At 37.1% G+C, this 18,636-nt stretch overlaps 1 protein-coding gene across 4 annotated transcripts in view; it reads left to right on the top strand.

The window, feature by feature from the left end:
* Nucleotides 1-18,636, top strand: part of PIBF1 (progesterone immunomodulatory binding factor 1) — a 238,431-nt gene that overhangs the window by 131,311 nt on the left and 88,484 nt on the right. For all 4 annotated transcript variants that reach the window (XM_066237052.1, XM_066237053.1, XM_066237051.1 and 1 more), the window contains exon 14: nt 9,594-9,696. In XM_066237052.1, coding sequence (XP_066093149.1) covers nt 9,594-9,696 — 103 coding nt within the window. The remainder of the gene's footprint in view (nt 1-9,593; nt 9,697-18,636) is intronic.

The raw sequence follows: 18,636 nt of genomic DNA, 5'->3' as shown, positions 1-18,636 counted from the left end.
TTTCAAAATAGCAAACAAGATTTTCTGGTTGCATGTTTTGGTTAGGCTCTTGAACCTGGGTGACACCCAGGCACTAGCGTGGTCTTAGTGTGTGCTTCTCTGTTTGTTTTGGCAGATCTGAATATAGAGACTTCCCTAGAGGTTTTTAAACTTTTAAATTACAAGATTTACTGCATACTATATACCTTTTTATTTGGGTTTCTGTCTAGTTTTATAAAGAGCTTTAAGTGAAATGTCACAGTCGATTGAGCTTCGTAAGAAAGGAAAGTAAGGGAAACTTTTATTTCCTCTAGCAAACATTTGTGTGTAACAAGAATTTGTTTTCCTCTCCTGTTCTCATATGTATGAGTTCTCATTTTTGTCTATAGGGAAAGCTGTGCTTATTTTATATGATTTGGTGGTGTGTTTTTTTAAGATTTTATTTATTCATTTTTAGAGAGGAGAGAGAGAGAAGAGGGAGAGGACCAGGAAGCATCAATTACCATATGTGCCTTGACCAGGCCAGCCCAGGTTTCAAACCAATGACATCAGCGTTCCAGGTTGACGCTTTATCCCCTGCGCCACCCCAGGTCATGCCTGATTTGGTTTTAGAATTAGTCCTTTCAAACATCAGTGCTGGTCTGTTCATGATCAACTTCAAACCTATGGAAGAGACTAAAGGAAGTCTCATGTGACATAAATGATCAACATGTGACCATTATTTAGTCCTCAGTAGCCTGCCAGCAGCAGGCGTTCTGAAATGCATCGTTCTGACAAATGCCCTCATTTTTATTAAAACCATTATCCATGCCATGGTTATAGAGACAGAACTTTGACCTGCTAAAACTAAAAAAGATTTAAAAAACTAAATGTTGTTTCAGACCAAGTGACTAATTGGCAAGTATCTAAATAAATCACTTATTTATTAATATTTAGAGTTTTGTGTTTTTTTAATACTAAGAGTACCATTGAAGGACTTGGGATAGAGCATCAGTCTTCCATTATGCTTTGACATCTTAGATATAAATAGAAGTCTGCTATGTTCACAGTGGTTGGGCTAATTATTATGAAATTGTATGTACTGACTGTCGTTGACAGATCCAAGAGAGTAACTTTTTTTTTTTTTTTTTTTAGTGAGAGACAGGAAGGAAGGAAGGGAGGAGGGAGAAAAGGAGAGGGAGGAGAAGCATCAACTCATAGTTGTGGCACTTTAGTTGTTTCCTGATTGCCTCATATGTGCCTTGAGTGGGAGAGAGGCTCCAACTGAGCCAGTAGGCCCTTGCTCAAGCCAGCAACCTCTAGGCTCAAGTCAGCAACTATGGAGTCATGTCTATGACCCCACACTCAAGATGGTGAGCCCATGCTCAAGCCAGTGACCTTGGGTTTTCAAATCTGGGTCCTCAGCATCCCGTATCAATGCTCTATCCACTGTGCCACCAGCTGGTCATGCCCAAGAGAGTAACTTTTATTTGGAGTCGAGAAGTGATGGTTATACCTACTTTAGTGTCTCAGTAGGTAGCCTGTAAAAGCTGTGCTTTCTTGAGTTCAGTATGTTCTGTACAAAAAGATAAATAAATAATGTGGATAACAGGAGTCATTTTCCCTGGCTGTATCCATAGTTACTTATTATGAGGAATTTTGAAAGAAATTGTTTTTATTGTATATGCATTATAGTTAAGGAGACATAAACTCTAGTTAAGCGAGTCTTTGTTTTGCTTTGAATTTCAGTTAAACTAAACCCCCCTCCTTTCTTCCAACTTCTGATATGTAAGATTTCTAAACAGAATCCAAATTTAATACCAAATCACTCCCCAGAGCAATATGCCACTTTTAAAGATTTGGTATCTGCCTCTTCCTTTATTATCGTTAGGTACTTATTACTAGTTCAACACTTAAATGCTGAGCATTAGTTGTACTTGAATATTGAGACTCTGCAACCTTGGAAATAGTTTCTAGAAATGTATTCATTTGAACAAAATTTACTTTAAAAATTTAATCAGGAAAGATGTATCAAGTGCCTACTCTGTTTATTACGTGCTGCAGGAGATAAGACCCCTGTCTTCATATAAGTTCACCTGCTGGGGGAGAAAAGATTAATACACATGAAAAGGTATCAAGAAACATCCAAACTCAATCATTTAGTACTGCATTATGTAGGAGGAGTAGAGATGAGGTGAGGCTGGTCAGAAATGGAGGAAGTGGCACTTCAGTTGTTCCCTGATTGCCTCATATGTGCCCTGAGTGGGGCAGAGAAAGAAAAGGTGGTCCCTTACCTGACCAGTGGTGGCGCAGTGGATGGAGCATCAGCCTCAGAAACTGAGGCACAGGTTTGAAATCCCAAGGGGTCACTGGCTCAGCTTGAGCCTCTGGATCAAGGCACATATGAGAAACAGTGAACAACTAAAAGTCGCACAAGTAGGAGTTGATGCTTCTCATTTCTCTTTCTTCCTGTCTCTTTCTCTTTCTCTCTGTCTCTCAAAAATGAAAAAGAAAAGATGGGCTCTCACACCTGGCCTGTGGTGGCACAGATAGAGCATCAACATGGAACGCTGAGGTTGCCAGTTCGAAACTCGGGGCTTGCTCAGTCAAGGCACATACGACAAGCAATAAATGAACAACTGAAGTGAATCAACTATGAGTTTATGAGTTTATGAGTTAATACTTTTTGTGCCTCCCCCCATGAAATTAATAAATAAAATCTATAAAAGAAAGAAACAGTGGGCTCTCAAGTAGTGGAATAACCTATCTTCAGGCTGGAGGAACAGCAGAGATATAGTGTAACAAATACACAAAAAAAGTTTATGGGATATTAAGTAAAGTAGACATAAGTGGGAAATAAGGTCGGTTCAGCTGAGATTATAGAAGGCCTTGATATTTTAAAATAATTTAGATGGAGGGTAGAATTAAACGTGTAGGTACGATTTGAAGTGAGTAGGGAAAGAATATAAACATCAACTCTTTAAATAAATACAAATGTGAGACAAACATAGAAGATGTATAACCTCACAAATAAAGAACTTTAATTTAAAATATATTCTATTGGCTTATTTATAAGGTTAAGAAAGTTTTTAGAGATTGATGATGTCCAGTGTTAGTATGAAGAAAACAGAAGATCTATATAAAATTCATTCATTCAGTAGTGTATTACTATTGGTAATTATTGTACCAAGTATTATTCAAAGCACTTAGAATATATTAGAGAACAAAATAAAAATTTCTGGTTTTGGAGAATTTTATACTAGTTCATGAGAACTTAAATTTGTACACTCTTGCTAGAGGAATGAATGTTTGAAAATTTGTAGTGCACATGTGTTTTGATTCATAGTGCTTTCTAAGGAAATCACAGTATACGGAATGCAAAGTTGTATGTATGCAATTATTTAGAACTTTCCACAGGCAATCCCCTGCTGTGACAACTCTAATTTATGTTTTCATTGATGAGCTGTAAGAGTTTTTTTATATTTTCTGGATACAAGTCCCTTATTAAGACGTATACTATTATTTGCCTGACCAGGCAGTGGCGCAGTGGATAGAGCATCGGACTGGGACACAGAGGTTCCATGTTCAAAACCCCGAGGTCACTGGCTTGAGCATGGGCTCACCAGCTTGAGCAAGGGGTCGCTGGCGTGAGCACGGGATCATATACGTGACCCCATGGTTACTGGCTTGAGCCCAAAAGTCTCTGGTTTGAAGCCCAAGGTCACTGGCTTGTGTAAGGGGGTCACATGCTCTGCTATAGCACCCCCCCCCCCAGATCAAGGCACATATGAGAAACCAATCAATGAACAACTATGGAAACTAGGGAGCTATAGTGAAAAATTGATGCTTCTCTTCTCTCTCCCTTCCTGTCTGTTTGTCCCTATCTATCCCTCTCTCTGTCTTTCTCTCTGTCTCTGTCATACACACACACACACACACACACACACACACACAAAGATACATTTTATATTTTTTTCTCCTATACCATGTCTTTTCACTCTCTTGATGGTGTCTTTTGAAGCTCAAAACTTTAATTTTGATATAATCTAACTTCTCTGATTTTTTGTTGTTGTTGCTTGTGCTATTGGTGCCATATTTGCAAATCCTTTGCCAAAAACAAGTAAATGATGATTTACTTCTGTGTTTTAGTTCTCATAAATAAGTCTTTGATCTGCTTTGAGTTAATTTTTCATATCATATGAGATAAGGGCTTTGTTATTTTTAATGTAGCTATTAGAAAATTTTGTATTACATGTGTGTGTGTTTCATTATATTTCTATTGGAAATATGTGTTTCTGTGGTCTTCAAACTTTTTTATATGAATCCCTATTGGGAAAAAATTGAACATATACCCACCTATATATATATATATATGTATTTTTTTAACTTTACTTATTCATAGATTACATGCATGTACTATCATATGAATAATATAATGTATACATTAGGACTTGAAACCTACACAGAAAATTAAAACTTAAAGAAACATAGCATTAAAATAAATATAAATAGTGTATTTCCCACACTTCAATGGATTATTTCTTTTTCAGTGGATTATTTTACATATATGTAACTACTTTTGGAGACCACTAGTTCAGACTATGACCTTAACCTTCTAACTGGCTCGAGTCTTCTTCCTTCTCTAAGCTGTCCTCCACAATATTGATAGAGGCTCTCTCAAGTGCAGATCATGTCATGCTTAACCAAGTAAGGATAAAATTTAAACTCAGCTTATCATACACGGCCTTCTATCAAATATCCCTGCCTCTATCTCTCTAGCTTCAACCCTCACTACGCACTGTATGTTTTTCCATCAAAACCATACTGCTTATAGTTTTCTGGAGCAGATTATCCTTTACTTATGCTTTTCCCTCTTCCCAGGATGCTATTTCTCTGCTTCTACACCAGATTGATCTATATTAGTTTTCATTCCTGTATGCCCTGTCATAGCATTTAGCACACTACAGTACTTTTTTATTTGCCTGTTTTCCTCAGTAGAATGTTAGGTCCTCCAGGTAGAAATTGTGTATTCCCAGAACCTGTATAGATTATAGACTTTTAATAAATGTTTGTTAAAAAAACATGTTCACAAATACCTTATTAAATTAATTAATGAATATATTTCTTCTAATTCAACCTCCTTTTCTGTAGTCATTGATATTCATGTTCAAAAAACATGCTAATTCCCTTTTTATCAATTTTTTAAATTATAAGTATTATAATGATGAAAAGTTACACTTGTTTCTCCTGTGTGTTCTTTCTATGTGCTTAAATATATATATATTTTTTTTTTAAGAAAAAATTTCATAATATTCCATTCTTGTTCTTTTCATTTTTTTTTCCCCATAGTATACAGGCTCAATGGGTCATTTACAGCCCCCTGAGACCTCTTTTTTTTTCTTCTTCTTCTTTTTTTCCAAGTGAAAGGAGGGGAGTTAGAGAGACAGATCCCATGTGCAACCTGACCAGAATCTACCAGGCAACCACCATCTGTGACTGATGCTCTGCCCATCTGGGGCAATGCTCGCAAGTGAGCTATTTTTAGCACCTGAGGTAGAGGCTCAATGGAGCCATCCTCAGTGCCTGGGGCTGATGTACTTGAACCAATTGAGCCATGGCTGTGGGAGGAGGAGAGAGAGAGAGAGAGAGAGAGAGAGAGAGAGAGAGAGAGAGACACTAATGGGAGCAGGGGGATGGAGAAACAGGTGGTCACTTCTCCTGTGTGCCCTGACTGGGAATCAAACTCAGGATATTTACATGCCAGGCCAGCGCTCTACCACTGAGCCAACTGGCCAATCTGAGACCTTAATATTATTTCTGATATATCTATGAGATGTGTTCTGCCATCCTTATAACTGATTTAGAAGTGGATTTTTAAGACACAACCAGTGGATTAGTTAGAAACCAATTACACCACAGTATCTTTTATATTATAACCATTATGGATAATAATAACACATAATAGTCACAATCATTCCATCAACACGAGTTATTAGAAAGTTTTTCTCAATAAAATATAAACTAGTAATCAGAGCCCTGTAGAACACTTTTATGAGCCATTTTGAAAAAATCATAAGGTATCTTTCTATAATTATAGTTGATTTTTCTCATTCAGAAATCACAACCAAACTCAGGGAAATTCTTAGAAGGAGGTATTCCTGATGGTAGGCTTACGCACCACATACCAAGAATTTCTTGAATGTGGCATTTTATATCATGTAGAAGTTTGCATTGATAAGTGATATCACTCCATATTTGCGCAAGAGCATTATGCAGTTTCCAAACAAAACAAAAAGTACCCAAACCCTATGAGCTGCTTAACTTTTTATAAAGATTTTAATTATTGATTTTAGAGAGAGGATAGAGAGAGAGAAAGGTAGAGAGAGGAGCAGGAAGCATCCACATGTGCTGTTAGCTTCTTGTATGTGACTTGACAGAGCAAATGCGCAGGGTTTCAAACCCACGACCTTAGCATTCCAGGCCAATGCTTTATCCACTGCACAACACAGGTAAGGTGAGCTGCTTAATGTTTTGAAACTTGATGTCTTCAACTCATAGTCTTCTTCAGAATGTTGGTAATGGATGACCTTTGCATCTCATTATTTTATTTTTATTTTTTTTGACAGAGAAAGAGTCAGAGAGAGGGACAGACAGGAAAGGAGAGAGATGAGAAGCATCAGTTCTTTGTTGCAGCACCTTATTTATTGATTGCTTTCTTAGATGTGCCTTGATGGGGGAAGGGGTGGGCTACAGCAGAGCAAGTGACTCCTTGCTCAAGCCAGTGACCTTGGACTCAATCCAGCAACCATGGGGTCATGTCTATGATCCCATGCTCAAGGCAGTGACCCCATGTTCAAGCCGGATGAGCCCACGCTAAAAACGGCGACCTCGGGGGTTTGAATCTCGGTCCTCCGCGTCTCAGTCCAGTGCTTTAGCCACTGCCTAGTCGGACTTATTATTTTCTAACATGCCTTTTTCTTCCATATTAACTCATCTATAACTGATTCTGCATAATAGCCTTTGGTTGTGTTCATTTTTCTATACTGAGCATTACACAAATATGGTCTGTATCTTCAACATACATTTTTTGGGAAATTACTTTCTACAAAATCACACTAATGCTGAGTTTTGTGGGAGACAGAGAGATAAAAAGACCAGTTCCTAACAAATGTGGAGAATGAGAGAGAATGAAAATATATATGAATGAAGAAAACGTCAGTGTTTTAAAATTAGCCTTAAAATAAAACAGAGCTAGTGACATAAAATACAGGTGTTTGCAAATACATATATATATATATATATTATTAAAAGATTTAAAATGTAAATGTAATACAACATTAGCATTAAGACTTATTTTATTTGTAGAGATTTTATTGTAGGGTCAAATCAAGAGAATTTGGTATATTTTAAATTGGAGGATAGAAAATGTAGTATTCAAAAACTATAAACACCTTAAAAATCTGTAAAGACAGAAAGTAAATTAGTGCTTGCCATGGTCTGGGCAGGGAGGATGCAAAGTGATGCTAATGGTACATCCTTGCTTTTGGAGCTAATGAAAATGTACTAGAGTTAGGTTATAGTGACAGCTGAACCACTCTGAGTGTACTAAATGCAATTGAATTGTACACTTTAAATGGGTGGACTTCATGATATATAAATTACATATCAGTAAAATTTTATATCAATAAAACTTTTCATTTTAAAAAAATGATTGTCAAAAACAGGGACTCTTTTCCATCTCTAACTTCAGCTGATTATTAATGCAAATTCTTATGCCAGTTTAAAGGATAAGAATTTAGATTTGAGCATATCTAAATAAGCTACCTAATTCATTATATAAACTTTTGCCAGAACTCATCTTTTTTATTTGGGAAAACAAGAACAAGTTCTTAGAAATTGTCCCAGTAGAGCCAAAGCTCTTGGTCAATCAGGCGTCCCTGATTCGGCTTCCCCACACAGTGGGACACTCTGGCTTATCAGCAGGGCTGGCAGCCTCTTTAAGACTACTCTTCCGGCGACTATGAAGATGCTACTAATCAGTGCTGACACTGCCACCAGATGAAAGACATGACCAACACACAAGCTAGTTGCAAGAATCACACAGGCAGTTACTCACAAATCCTTTTGTCCTGCCTGGGTACAGCTTAAAGGAGTCCCATCAGCATGCTCCTCTCAGCTGTCTTTAGAGTGGAGACAGTCCCTGTTCTGGGCGACTGCCGCGGAAGGGGGGGGGGGGACCCGCTTAGCTTTAGTACCTTTTCTGGCCAACACCTTCTAACAGGTGTCAGTCTACAAATTATCATCTCAAACTACCTTTTTAGGAGTTTCTAGAGGGAGCTATTTTTATGTTAATCTACTAAAATGTTACATCAAGCCACTTTTAAGATGTTCCTAGGGGAGCTTGGTGTCCACAACAATCCAAAGTTATGACATCAAGCCACTTCTTATCTATATGTACCTTCACACACACACTAACTGAGCCCTGCTCGAAAGACAGAGTCTGTTTATCATATCTGTACACACTATATTAATTCTTATCCAGACAGCGTAACTTTATTTAATTTCCTTAATTGCTTTTAATATTATATCCTAATTATTTTTATATATCTTCCATGTTTTTCTATATTTCTATATATTACTATAACCTTATATTACTGCAACAGATATAGATATGAAAGATGATATTTAGTATTATTTTTAGAGTTTTGTCTGCACTCCTTTATCTGATATTAGAAAATAAAAATGCATGGAATTGTTTTTGCCTTTAGTTTTATTTAGAAAGAAAATATTTTATTTCTTGTCACGGTAACACATCCTGTCTTCTGGGATTCCAATAGATTTTGCCAGTGTGGTATTAATAGGTCAACTCATAGAAAATGAAAATGTGATAAATACAAAATTTTTAAGTATTTGGAATTACAGAGAGGATCTTCGGAACAACATATCTTCTCAACATAATTAGTAGTTCTTAAAGAATTATTCCACTTTTCCCCCCTAATAGTTAGGAGAAATGATTTTATAGCTGAACTTTTTTTTAATTGTCTTATAAATAGAATTGGGACAGTTCACACTTAACGTGATTTTAAATTCTAAAGGTAACCTAAATTTAAAGGTTACACTCTCACACAATAGGCATTTTATACATCTTTTTCATCTCTGCTTTCAATAGAAAATCTATTTAGTTGTGTTTTGTATTATAAAATGCATCATGTTGTCTGAGGTAAACACTGATTCTTTTCAAAGTGCAAGCTTATTATTGTTTCAACTAATTGCCTGATTTGTTTGTAAATGAGAAATTTTTATAAAAATGAAGAAAAGCTGTAAATTGCTCTCTTGTGGTCTTTTCAAGCATATAATGTAGTAAGGGTAGAAACCATTACTGTTCTAATCAATATATAACACTTTTGGTTTTATGGAGATTTTATTATTACTTTCAAGATTCTGAGTGGTTGAAATATTGGTCTTTACTGTTGACATCTGAAAATATTTTTCAACTACATATTTTCTCTGTTAATATTTAAGTATTATTAAGAAATGGTAAGTCAGTTTTCAAGTGTACAAACACATTTTGAATATTTTAGATAGCATTCTCCTTTTCTCTAAGCATTAATTTTTTTTTAATTTCATTTGCCTAGTGTCCACTTGGCAAGAAGAGTGCTTCAGTTAGAAAAACAAAACTCATTGGTTTTAAAAGACCTGGAACATCAAAAGGACCAAGTAACACAGCTTTCACAAGAGGTAAATAACTTAAAAGAAACACATATAAAGAATCACAGTGTTCATTTTAATTCTTTGTTATTCCTTTATGTATTTTCTGAGCAGTTTTAAAATAAGCTGTTTGGTAGTACAAAATGATTTTACAACTTATGAAACTAACTTAATGTTAAAGCCTCATAAAACAACTTACAGTATATGGAAAAACTGAGATCAAAAGAGAGATTAAATGCCCAGACTAAATATAAATGCAGACTAGACAGCCAGAGCTCTGATTTCTGGGAATATCAACTGGCAAAACAAGTTTGACATATTTTGGTGGCATTTAAAGTTTTTAACTAAATCTTCATTTTTAAAATAGATTTGGTTTTTTACTTTTTCGATTGATAAAAAATCACTTATCTACTGAACACATTTAACTTGGGTATACACTTAAGCTCTCTCCATTCTTTGGTATATGATAGTTCCCACATTATGTATTCTTTAAATCAGATTTATATTTTTTATTTTCTTAATCTTACATAGTATCATTTAAAGAACATAGAGTTGAACCTTGACGAACACAGGTGTTAGGGACACAGACACCCCGCACAGTTGAAAATCTCTATATAACTTTTGACTCCCCCAAAACTTTACTGTAGATAATTGTCCTTAGGTAAGTGTTGGGAATTGATTCTAGGACCTACCCCCGACCCCCTGCCATGTGACCACACCCACACACAGGGATACCAAAATCCACAGATGCTCAAGTCTCCTGTATGAAATAGCATAGAAAAATGCATACAGTTGCCCCTGGATCTACATATTCCCACCCAAGAATGTGAAACCCAGGGATACAGAACCCAGGGATATGGATAGCTGACTGTATATTTATTGGAAAAAAATCTGCATTTAAGTGAAACGGTGCATCAAACCCATGTTGTTCAAGGGCTGTATATACATTTTACATAGTATTTTCACTGTTCTTATTACTTAAGTCATCTAATTACATTTTTCTGTATTTCTGAAATTCAAATAATAAAACAATTAAAAGCATAGCTATTACTTCACTGGTGTTTCTTTTAAAGTTATGATTAAAAAGTATTAATATATGCCATGCATTCTTTATTTGTTTTCCTAAGGACTTGCCATTCACATTTATCTTTTTAGATAGTGCCCTCTGTTAAGTGCTATTAATATTATAACATTAGGAATATCTTTAATCTCAAATTTCAAAAGATCAGGAATATATTATAATACTGTAATGCCTGGCATATCGTTACTGCTCAATAACTATGCTCATTAGCAGTGTTGTACTGGCAAATGTTTACAGCCAGCTCCAGGCATGGATGTGAGGCATGGCTCTGATTTATAGCATTTGCTTATGTCTGAGATAAATAGTCCCACTATGACTAACTTTAGCTGCCAACATAATGTTATTGAACATGGAGTAGAAAAAAGATGCTCAGTAGCACACCATTACATAATGTTTCCACCATACAAATAAAATAGATATATGTAATATAAGACCATAATAGTAAACAATAGTAAAATGATTAAACTTGATGAATTTTTTTAGTATTTGTTTCTTTTTTAATAAAAGTTTATTTTAAATCTAAATAAGGTTTTAAATAATGGGAGTATTTAACAGTCAGCTCACAAAATTCCTAAAAATTTAACACTCAACTCTTAAAAATGATAAGGCAACTGCAGCACACTGCAGGATGAAACCATGGAAGGCTGTATAGACGAATGACTGAAATAACAAATGAACCTCTGTTCGTCATCTTTACTTTACTTTCAGAATAACCTATCAAAAACATTTCTTAAAAAATATGCAGGGGGCAGTGACTTGGCAATCCCATCCCAAGACGTTTCTGTGGGGGCTGTGCACCAACCCCGGGGAGCAGTGTTTTACAGACAAGCTAAATTGGCATTCAAGAGCAAGGCTTATGGCTCCAAGTTTAAGGTGGCAAAGTAGGAAGATCCTGAGCTCTCTTCCTCTCATTGACACTAAAACTACAACTACATATAATTTTTTTTTTTCTGTATTTTTCTGAAGCCGGAAACGGGGAGAGACAGACAGACTCCCGCATGCGCCCAACCGGGATCCACCTGGCACGCCCACCAGGGGGCGACGCTCTGCCCACCAGGGGGCGATGCTCTGCCCCTCTGGGGGTGTCGCTCTGTTGCGACCAGAGCCATTCTAGCGCCTGAGGCAGAGGCCGAGGAGCCATCCCCAGTGCCCAGGCCATCTTTGCTCCAGTGGAGCCTCGGCTGCGGGAGGGGAAGGAGAAGGGGAGGGGTGGAGAAGCAGATGGGTGCTTCTCCTGTGTGCCCTGGCTGGGAATCGAACCCCGGACTTCTATACGCCAAGCCGATGCTCTACCACTGAGCCAACCGGCCAGGGCTTACAACTACATATAGAACAGCTATCTGAGAACAACATGACTACTAGCAGAATAGATTTTCTACAACTATGGATATAAAGAATTGGGTAGGAGGAGTAGAAACTAAGTCTAGTCAGGACCTACCCTACTTCACACCCTCCTTGCAGTGACTCACAAGTGGAAGGGAAATCATAATCACGGAGGTCATCCCTGAAGATGACCCTAGCCTGGTCTGAGCCCTAGCCTGGGAGACCTGCACCAGGAAAAGGAGTACCCAAAACATCTGGCTTTGAAAACCAGTGGGGCTTACATCTGGGATAGCCAAAGGGCTGTAGAAAACCCAGGCTATATTTTTTCTGAGTTTTGAGACAGGGACAACCGTTTGAAAAGCACCTAGGTCAATGGTTGGCAAACTCATTAGTCAGCAGAGCCAAATATCAACAGTACGATTGAAATTTCTTTTGAGAGCCAAACTTTTTAAACTTAAACTATATAGGTAGGTACATTGTTATTAACTTAATTAGGGTACTCCTAAGCTGGCCACACTCAAGGGACCAAAGACCCTCTTGTAGCTCGCGAGCCATGGATTGCCGACCACTGACCTAGGTCACATGTAAATTGACTAATATTAGGGTGTGTGCTGAAGGGACAGGGGTTTGTTGGAACTTTCTCCTGGGAGATGCTAGTGTGTGCCACCCACCCTCCCTTCTATAATTTAGTTGGGTTGACATTGGCAGGCACCATTTCTGACACTGTTAACCTTGCTAACAGTGTTCACTACACCCTGGCATTTCTGTGAGGATCCAGTCAGGCTAGCACCCCTCCAAAGTGACTCTTGTTTTTCCACAACCAGTAGGCGGCCTTAGTCGGCACCAGCACACACCAAGGTGTCTACAACAGTGTGGCTGAGCCTCGCAGCCAGCCACATCAGAAACCTGCCCTGCACACCAGTGAGTCTGCGACAGTCATGTCCAGGCCTCACCTGCCAGTGTGTCCATAGAAACTGGCCCAGATACAACAGGAGGTTATACTAGTCTACCCAGGGAACACATCTAGAACACCTGGCTCTGGTGACAAGGGGGATCCACCACTGGGCCCCACTGAACACTTTCTAAATAAGGCCACTTTTTCAAGACCAGGAGTTTTTCCTACCTACCTAATTCCTAGAAACAAACAGCTAAAATGAAATAAAAGAATATATTCCAAAGGAAAAAAAAAAAAAACAGGACAAAACCCCAGAAAAAGAACTAAATGAAACTGAAGTAAACTGTCAACTAGATGAAGAGTTCAAAGCAATAGTTATAAACATGCTCATTGAACTCCATGAACAAATGGATAAATTTGATGAGAAACTGAAAGAATAAAAATAATAAGAAAGGATCTATCAGAACTGGAGTATTTAACGACTGATATGAAAAATATACTGGAGGAAAACACTATCAGATCAGATGACACAGAAGAATGGATCAGCAATCAGGAAGACAGGATAGTGGAAAATATGCAATTGGAAGATCAAGAAGAAAAAAGAATTTAAAAGATTGAGGATAACATAAGGTCTTTTTGAGATAACATCAAACATACAAACATTCAAATAATAGGGGTCCCAGAAGGAAAAGAGAGAAAGGTACAGAAAACCTATTTGAAGAAATGATGGCTGAAAACTTTCTTAACCTGGTGAAAGAAATGGACATCCAAGTCCAGGAAGCAGAAAGAGTTCCAAACAAGGTGAACTGAAAGAGACCCACATCAAGACGCATTATAATTAAATTGTTAAAAGTTAGAGAAAATTAAAAGCAGCAAGAGAAAAACAACTAGGTGCATACAAGGGAATGCCCATAAAATTATTAGCTGACTTTTCAACAGAAACTTGGCAGGCCAGAGGGGAGTGGCACGATATATTCAACATGATGAAAGAAAAGAAACCTACAACCAAGAATACTTTGCCTGGCAAGGTTATCATTCAGAATTGAAGGAGAGATCAAGATTTCCCAGACAAGCAAAAGCTAAAGGAGTTCATCACTAGTAAACCAGCATTACAAGAAATGTTAAAGGGAATTCTTTAAGTGGAGAAGAAAAGGCCAAAATTAGAAATAAGAAAATGTATGAAAGAAAAATCTCACTAGTAAAGGCAAACATAGTACAGTGTGTCCATAAAGTCATGATGCACTTTTGACCGGTCACAGGAAAGCAACAAAAGACAATAAAAATGTGAAATCTGCACCAAATAAAAGGAAAACTCTTCCAGTTTCATACCTATTCACTGCAGTTCGATATGGGCTCACGCACAGATTGTTTAGGGCTCCTTAGGTAGCTATCCTGTATAGCCTCTACAGACTCGTCACTGACTGATGGCCTACCAGAACGGGGTTTCTTCACCAAACTGCCAGTTTCCTTCAACTGCTTATCCCATCGAGTAATGTTATTCCTATGTGGTGGTGCTTCGTTATAAACGCGCCGATATACACGTTGCACTTTGATCACGGATTCAAATTTAGCTAGCCACAGAACACACTGAACTTCCCTCTTTTCCATCCACATCTTGACTGGCATGGCCGTGGGCTTCTCCGCTGTATACACGGTGTTACATCATCATTTGCACATGCCCACATGCTACCACATCATCCTACAGAAACTGGGAGGGCTTTTCGTTTATTTGGTGCAGATTTCACATTTCTATCGTCTTTTGTTGCTTTTCTGTGACCGGTCAAAAGTGCACCATGACTTTACAGACACACTGTAGAGTTATTACACCAACCACTTATAAATTTTGTATGAGAACAATTAAAATGGCAATAAGCACATATCTATCAACAATTACATAAATGTAAATTGACTAAGTGCCCCACTGAAAAAACATAGGGTGACTGAATGGATATAAAAATAAGACCTTCAGAAATGCTGCCTACATGAGACTCCAGTTTGAAAGACATATAGACATAAAGTAAAGGGATGGAAAAGATATTTCATGAAAATGGAAATGGAAAAAAAACTGGGATAGCAATGTTTATATCAAACAAAATAGACTTTAAAACAAAGGCAATAACGAGAGGCAAAGAAGGACTCAGTAATTCCACTTCTGGGCATTTATCTAAAGAAAACAAAACACTAATTCGAAAAGATGTATGCACCACTGTGTTCACTGCCACATTATTTACAATGGTCAAGATATGGAAGCAATCAGTAGAGGAATAAAGAAGTCGATATGCATACAAACACAAGAACGTTACTCAGCCATGGAAAAGAATTAAATTTTGCCATTTGTAACTATGGATAGACCTACAGGGTAGTGTGTTAAATGAAATAAGTCAGAGGAAGACAAACATTATTATTTCACTTATGTGTAGAATCTAAAAACAAAAACAAAAACAAATGAACAAAAAGACTCATAGATACGGAAAAGTTGATAGTTTCTAGGGGGTTGAGCAGTTGGGGTCTGGGCAGAAAGGTGAAGGATTAAGAGGTACAAACTTACAGTTGTAACGTAAGTCTCGGGATATAAAGTAGCACATAGGGAATGAAGTCGATACCACAATAAACTTTGTGGTGACAGATGGATAGTGGACTTTATGTGTTGATCACTTTGTAAGATATATAACTGAAATTTCATTATGTTGTACACTTGAAAGTGATATAATGTATGTCAACTATAATTTTAAAAGAGCTTACATTCCAGAATGAAAATGAGACAGAAAAAAAATTTTTAATGAAAAAGCAAAATAAAATATTAAAATTTATATAAACTTGTATATATGTATGTCATTATATCACTTGGAAAAAAAATCTTGGAGCACTTCAGTTAATTTCAATAGGAATTTCTAAATGGGTAAACACTCCTATACAAATTGTAGGGGGAAAATGTAGGAAATGAAATTAAGTAATGAAACTAAATTATAATTAACTTTATATGAAGCAATTTTGAAAGAACTGTTATCCAATACTTAGAAAAAAACTTAAATATTGAAATATTTGTGACATGAAATGGTGTAGTGTGTGCATTTTGCTTTAAAATAATCCATGAGGAAGAAGTGGAAAAGGCTCAATAGAGTTAGAAAAAATTCAAAGTGTGTATAATGTTTGAAGCTGAGTGATGGGTACATAAACTATTATGCAGTCAGTACTTTCATGTATGTTTAAAATTTCTTAAGACATATGGAGAACAGGCCCTGGCTAGGTCATCCCAACATACTAAGGTTACAGGTTCGATCCCCGGTCAGGGCACATACAAGAATCAACCAGTGATGTCATGAATAAGTGGAACAACAAATTGATGTTTCTCTCTATGGCTATGTCTTTTTCCCTTCCTCTCTCTCTCTAAAAGATCAATAAATTTAAAAAAAATTAAGACATGGAAAATGAATCGGTAAACTTGTTTTAAAGTTTATGCTGAGTGTATAATTTCCCTTAAGATTGGAAATAAAGTATTACAATTTGAAATATTCCATGTATTTTACTTTTTTAACCCACAAAAATTTATGTTACAGACATAGCTCCTTTTCTTGTACTTTGCATTATTATGCTTCACAGTACTATGTTTTTAACAAATTGAAGGTTTCTGACAACCCTGCATTGAGCAAGTCTTTTGGCGCCATTTCTTTCAACATTTGCTCACTTTATGTCTCTGTGTCACATTTTGGTAATTTTTAAAATATTTCAAACTTTTCAATTGTTACATTTGTTATGGTGATCTGTGGTCAGTGATCTTTGATGTTACTATTATAATTGTTTTGGAGCTCCATGATCCATGCCCATATGAGACAGTGAACTTAATTGATAAATGTGTGTGTTCTGACTGCTCCACCTACTGGCCATTCTCCCATACCCTGGGCCTCCCAGTTCCCTGAGACACTACGTTATTGAAATTAGGCCAGTTAATGTTCAAGTGAAAGGAAGAGTTGCATATCTCTTCCTTTAAATCAAAAGCTAGCAATGATTAAGCTTAGTCAGGAAGGCATGTCGTAAGCCAAGAATGCTAGGTTAGAAGCTAGGCCTCTTCTGTCAAATAGTTAGCCAAGTTGTGAACTCAAAGAAAAAGTTCTTAAAGGAAATTAAAAGTGCCACTCAGTGAACACACAAATGATAAGAAAGTAAAACAGCCTTATTGCTGATGTGAATAAAGTTTTTGTGATCTTGGTAGATCAAAGTAGCCACAACATTCCCTTAAACCAAATCCTAATCTAGAGCAAGACCCTTGTTCTCTTCAATTCCGTGAAGGCTAAGAAGGGCAAGGAAGCTGCAGAAGAAATGTTTGAAGCTAGCAAAGTTTGGTTCATTTGCTCTAAGGAAAGTAATCATCTCTGTAACGTAAAAGTGCTAGGTGAAACAGCAAGTGCTGATATAGAAGCTACAGTAAGTTATCCAGAAGTTAAAGCTAAGGTGACAGTAACCAGAAGATTTTCAATATAGATGAAACAGCCTTATGTTAGAAGAGTGCCATCTAGGACTTTTCATAGCTAGAAACAAGAAGTCAATGCCTGCCTTAAAGGATAGGCTGATTCTCTTGTTAGGGGCTAATGCAATCGATAACTTTAAGTTGAAGCTAATGCTCATGTACCATTAAAGAAATCCTAGAGCCCTTAAGAATTATGCTAAATCTCCTCTGTCTTGTTCTATAAATGGAACAACAAAATCTGAATGACAGCATCTATTTACAATATGGTTTACTGAATATTTTAAGTCCACTGTTGAGACTTACTGCTCAGGAAAAAAAAAATTCATTTCAAAATATTACTACTATTGCCTGACCAGGCAGTGGCACAGTGGATAGAGCACCAGACTGAAACGCAGAGGATCCAGGTTTGAGACCCCGAGGTCGCCAGCTTGAGTGCGGGCTCATCTGGTTTAAGCAAGGCTCACCAGCTTGAGCCCAAAGTCACTGGCTCGAGCAAGGGGTCACTCAGTCTGCTGTAGCCCCCCAGGTCAAGGCACATATGAGAAATCAATGAACAACTAAGGAACCGCAACGAAGAACTGATTTTTCTCATCTCTCTCCCTTCCTGTCTATCTGTCCCTATCTGTCCCTTTCTCTGTCTCTGCCACTAAAAATAAATTTAAAAAAAATATTACTACTATTGCCTGATCTGTGGTGGTGCAGTGGGATAAAGGTCACAGGTTCAAAACCCCAGGCTTGCCTTGTCAAGGGACATATGGTCAAGGGATATATATATATATATATATATATATCATATCTCATATATATTACTACTGTTGACAGTATACCTTGCCATCAGAGAGCTCTGATAGAGATGTACAAATAGATCACTGTTGTCTTCATGCCTGTGAACACAATATTCATTCTGCACAAGGATCAAGGAGTAATTTCGACTTCCAAGTCTTATTATTTAAGAAATACATTTCATAAGGCTATAGCTGCCATACGGAGTGATTCCTCAGATCTGGGAAAGTAAATTGAGAACTCTGGAGAGGATTCAACATGCTAGATGCCATAAAGAACAGTTATTATTTATGGGAAGAGGTGAAACAATATCAACATTAACAGCAGTTTGGAAGAAGTTTATTCCATTTCTCAGGGATGACTTTGAGGGATTTTGAGACTTCAGTGGAGGAAGTAAGTGCAGATGTGGAGATAGCAAGAGAA

The sequence above is a fragment of the Saccopteryx bilineata genome, chromosome 6 (genome assembly GCF_036850765.1).
Source record: "Saccopteryx bilineata isolate mSacBil1 chromosome 6, mSacBil1_pri_phased_curated, whole genome shotgun sequence".
In the NCBI taxonomy this organism is placed as follows: domain Eukaryota; kingdom Metazoa; phylum Chordata; class Mammalia; order Chiroptera; family Emballonuridae; genus Saccopteryx; species Saccopteryx bilineata.
This window is presented reverse-complemented; position numbering and strand designations above follow the sequence as displayed.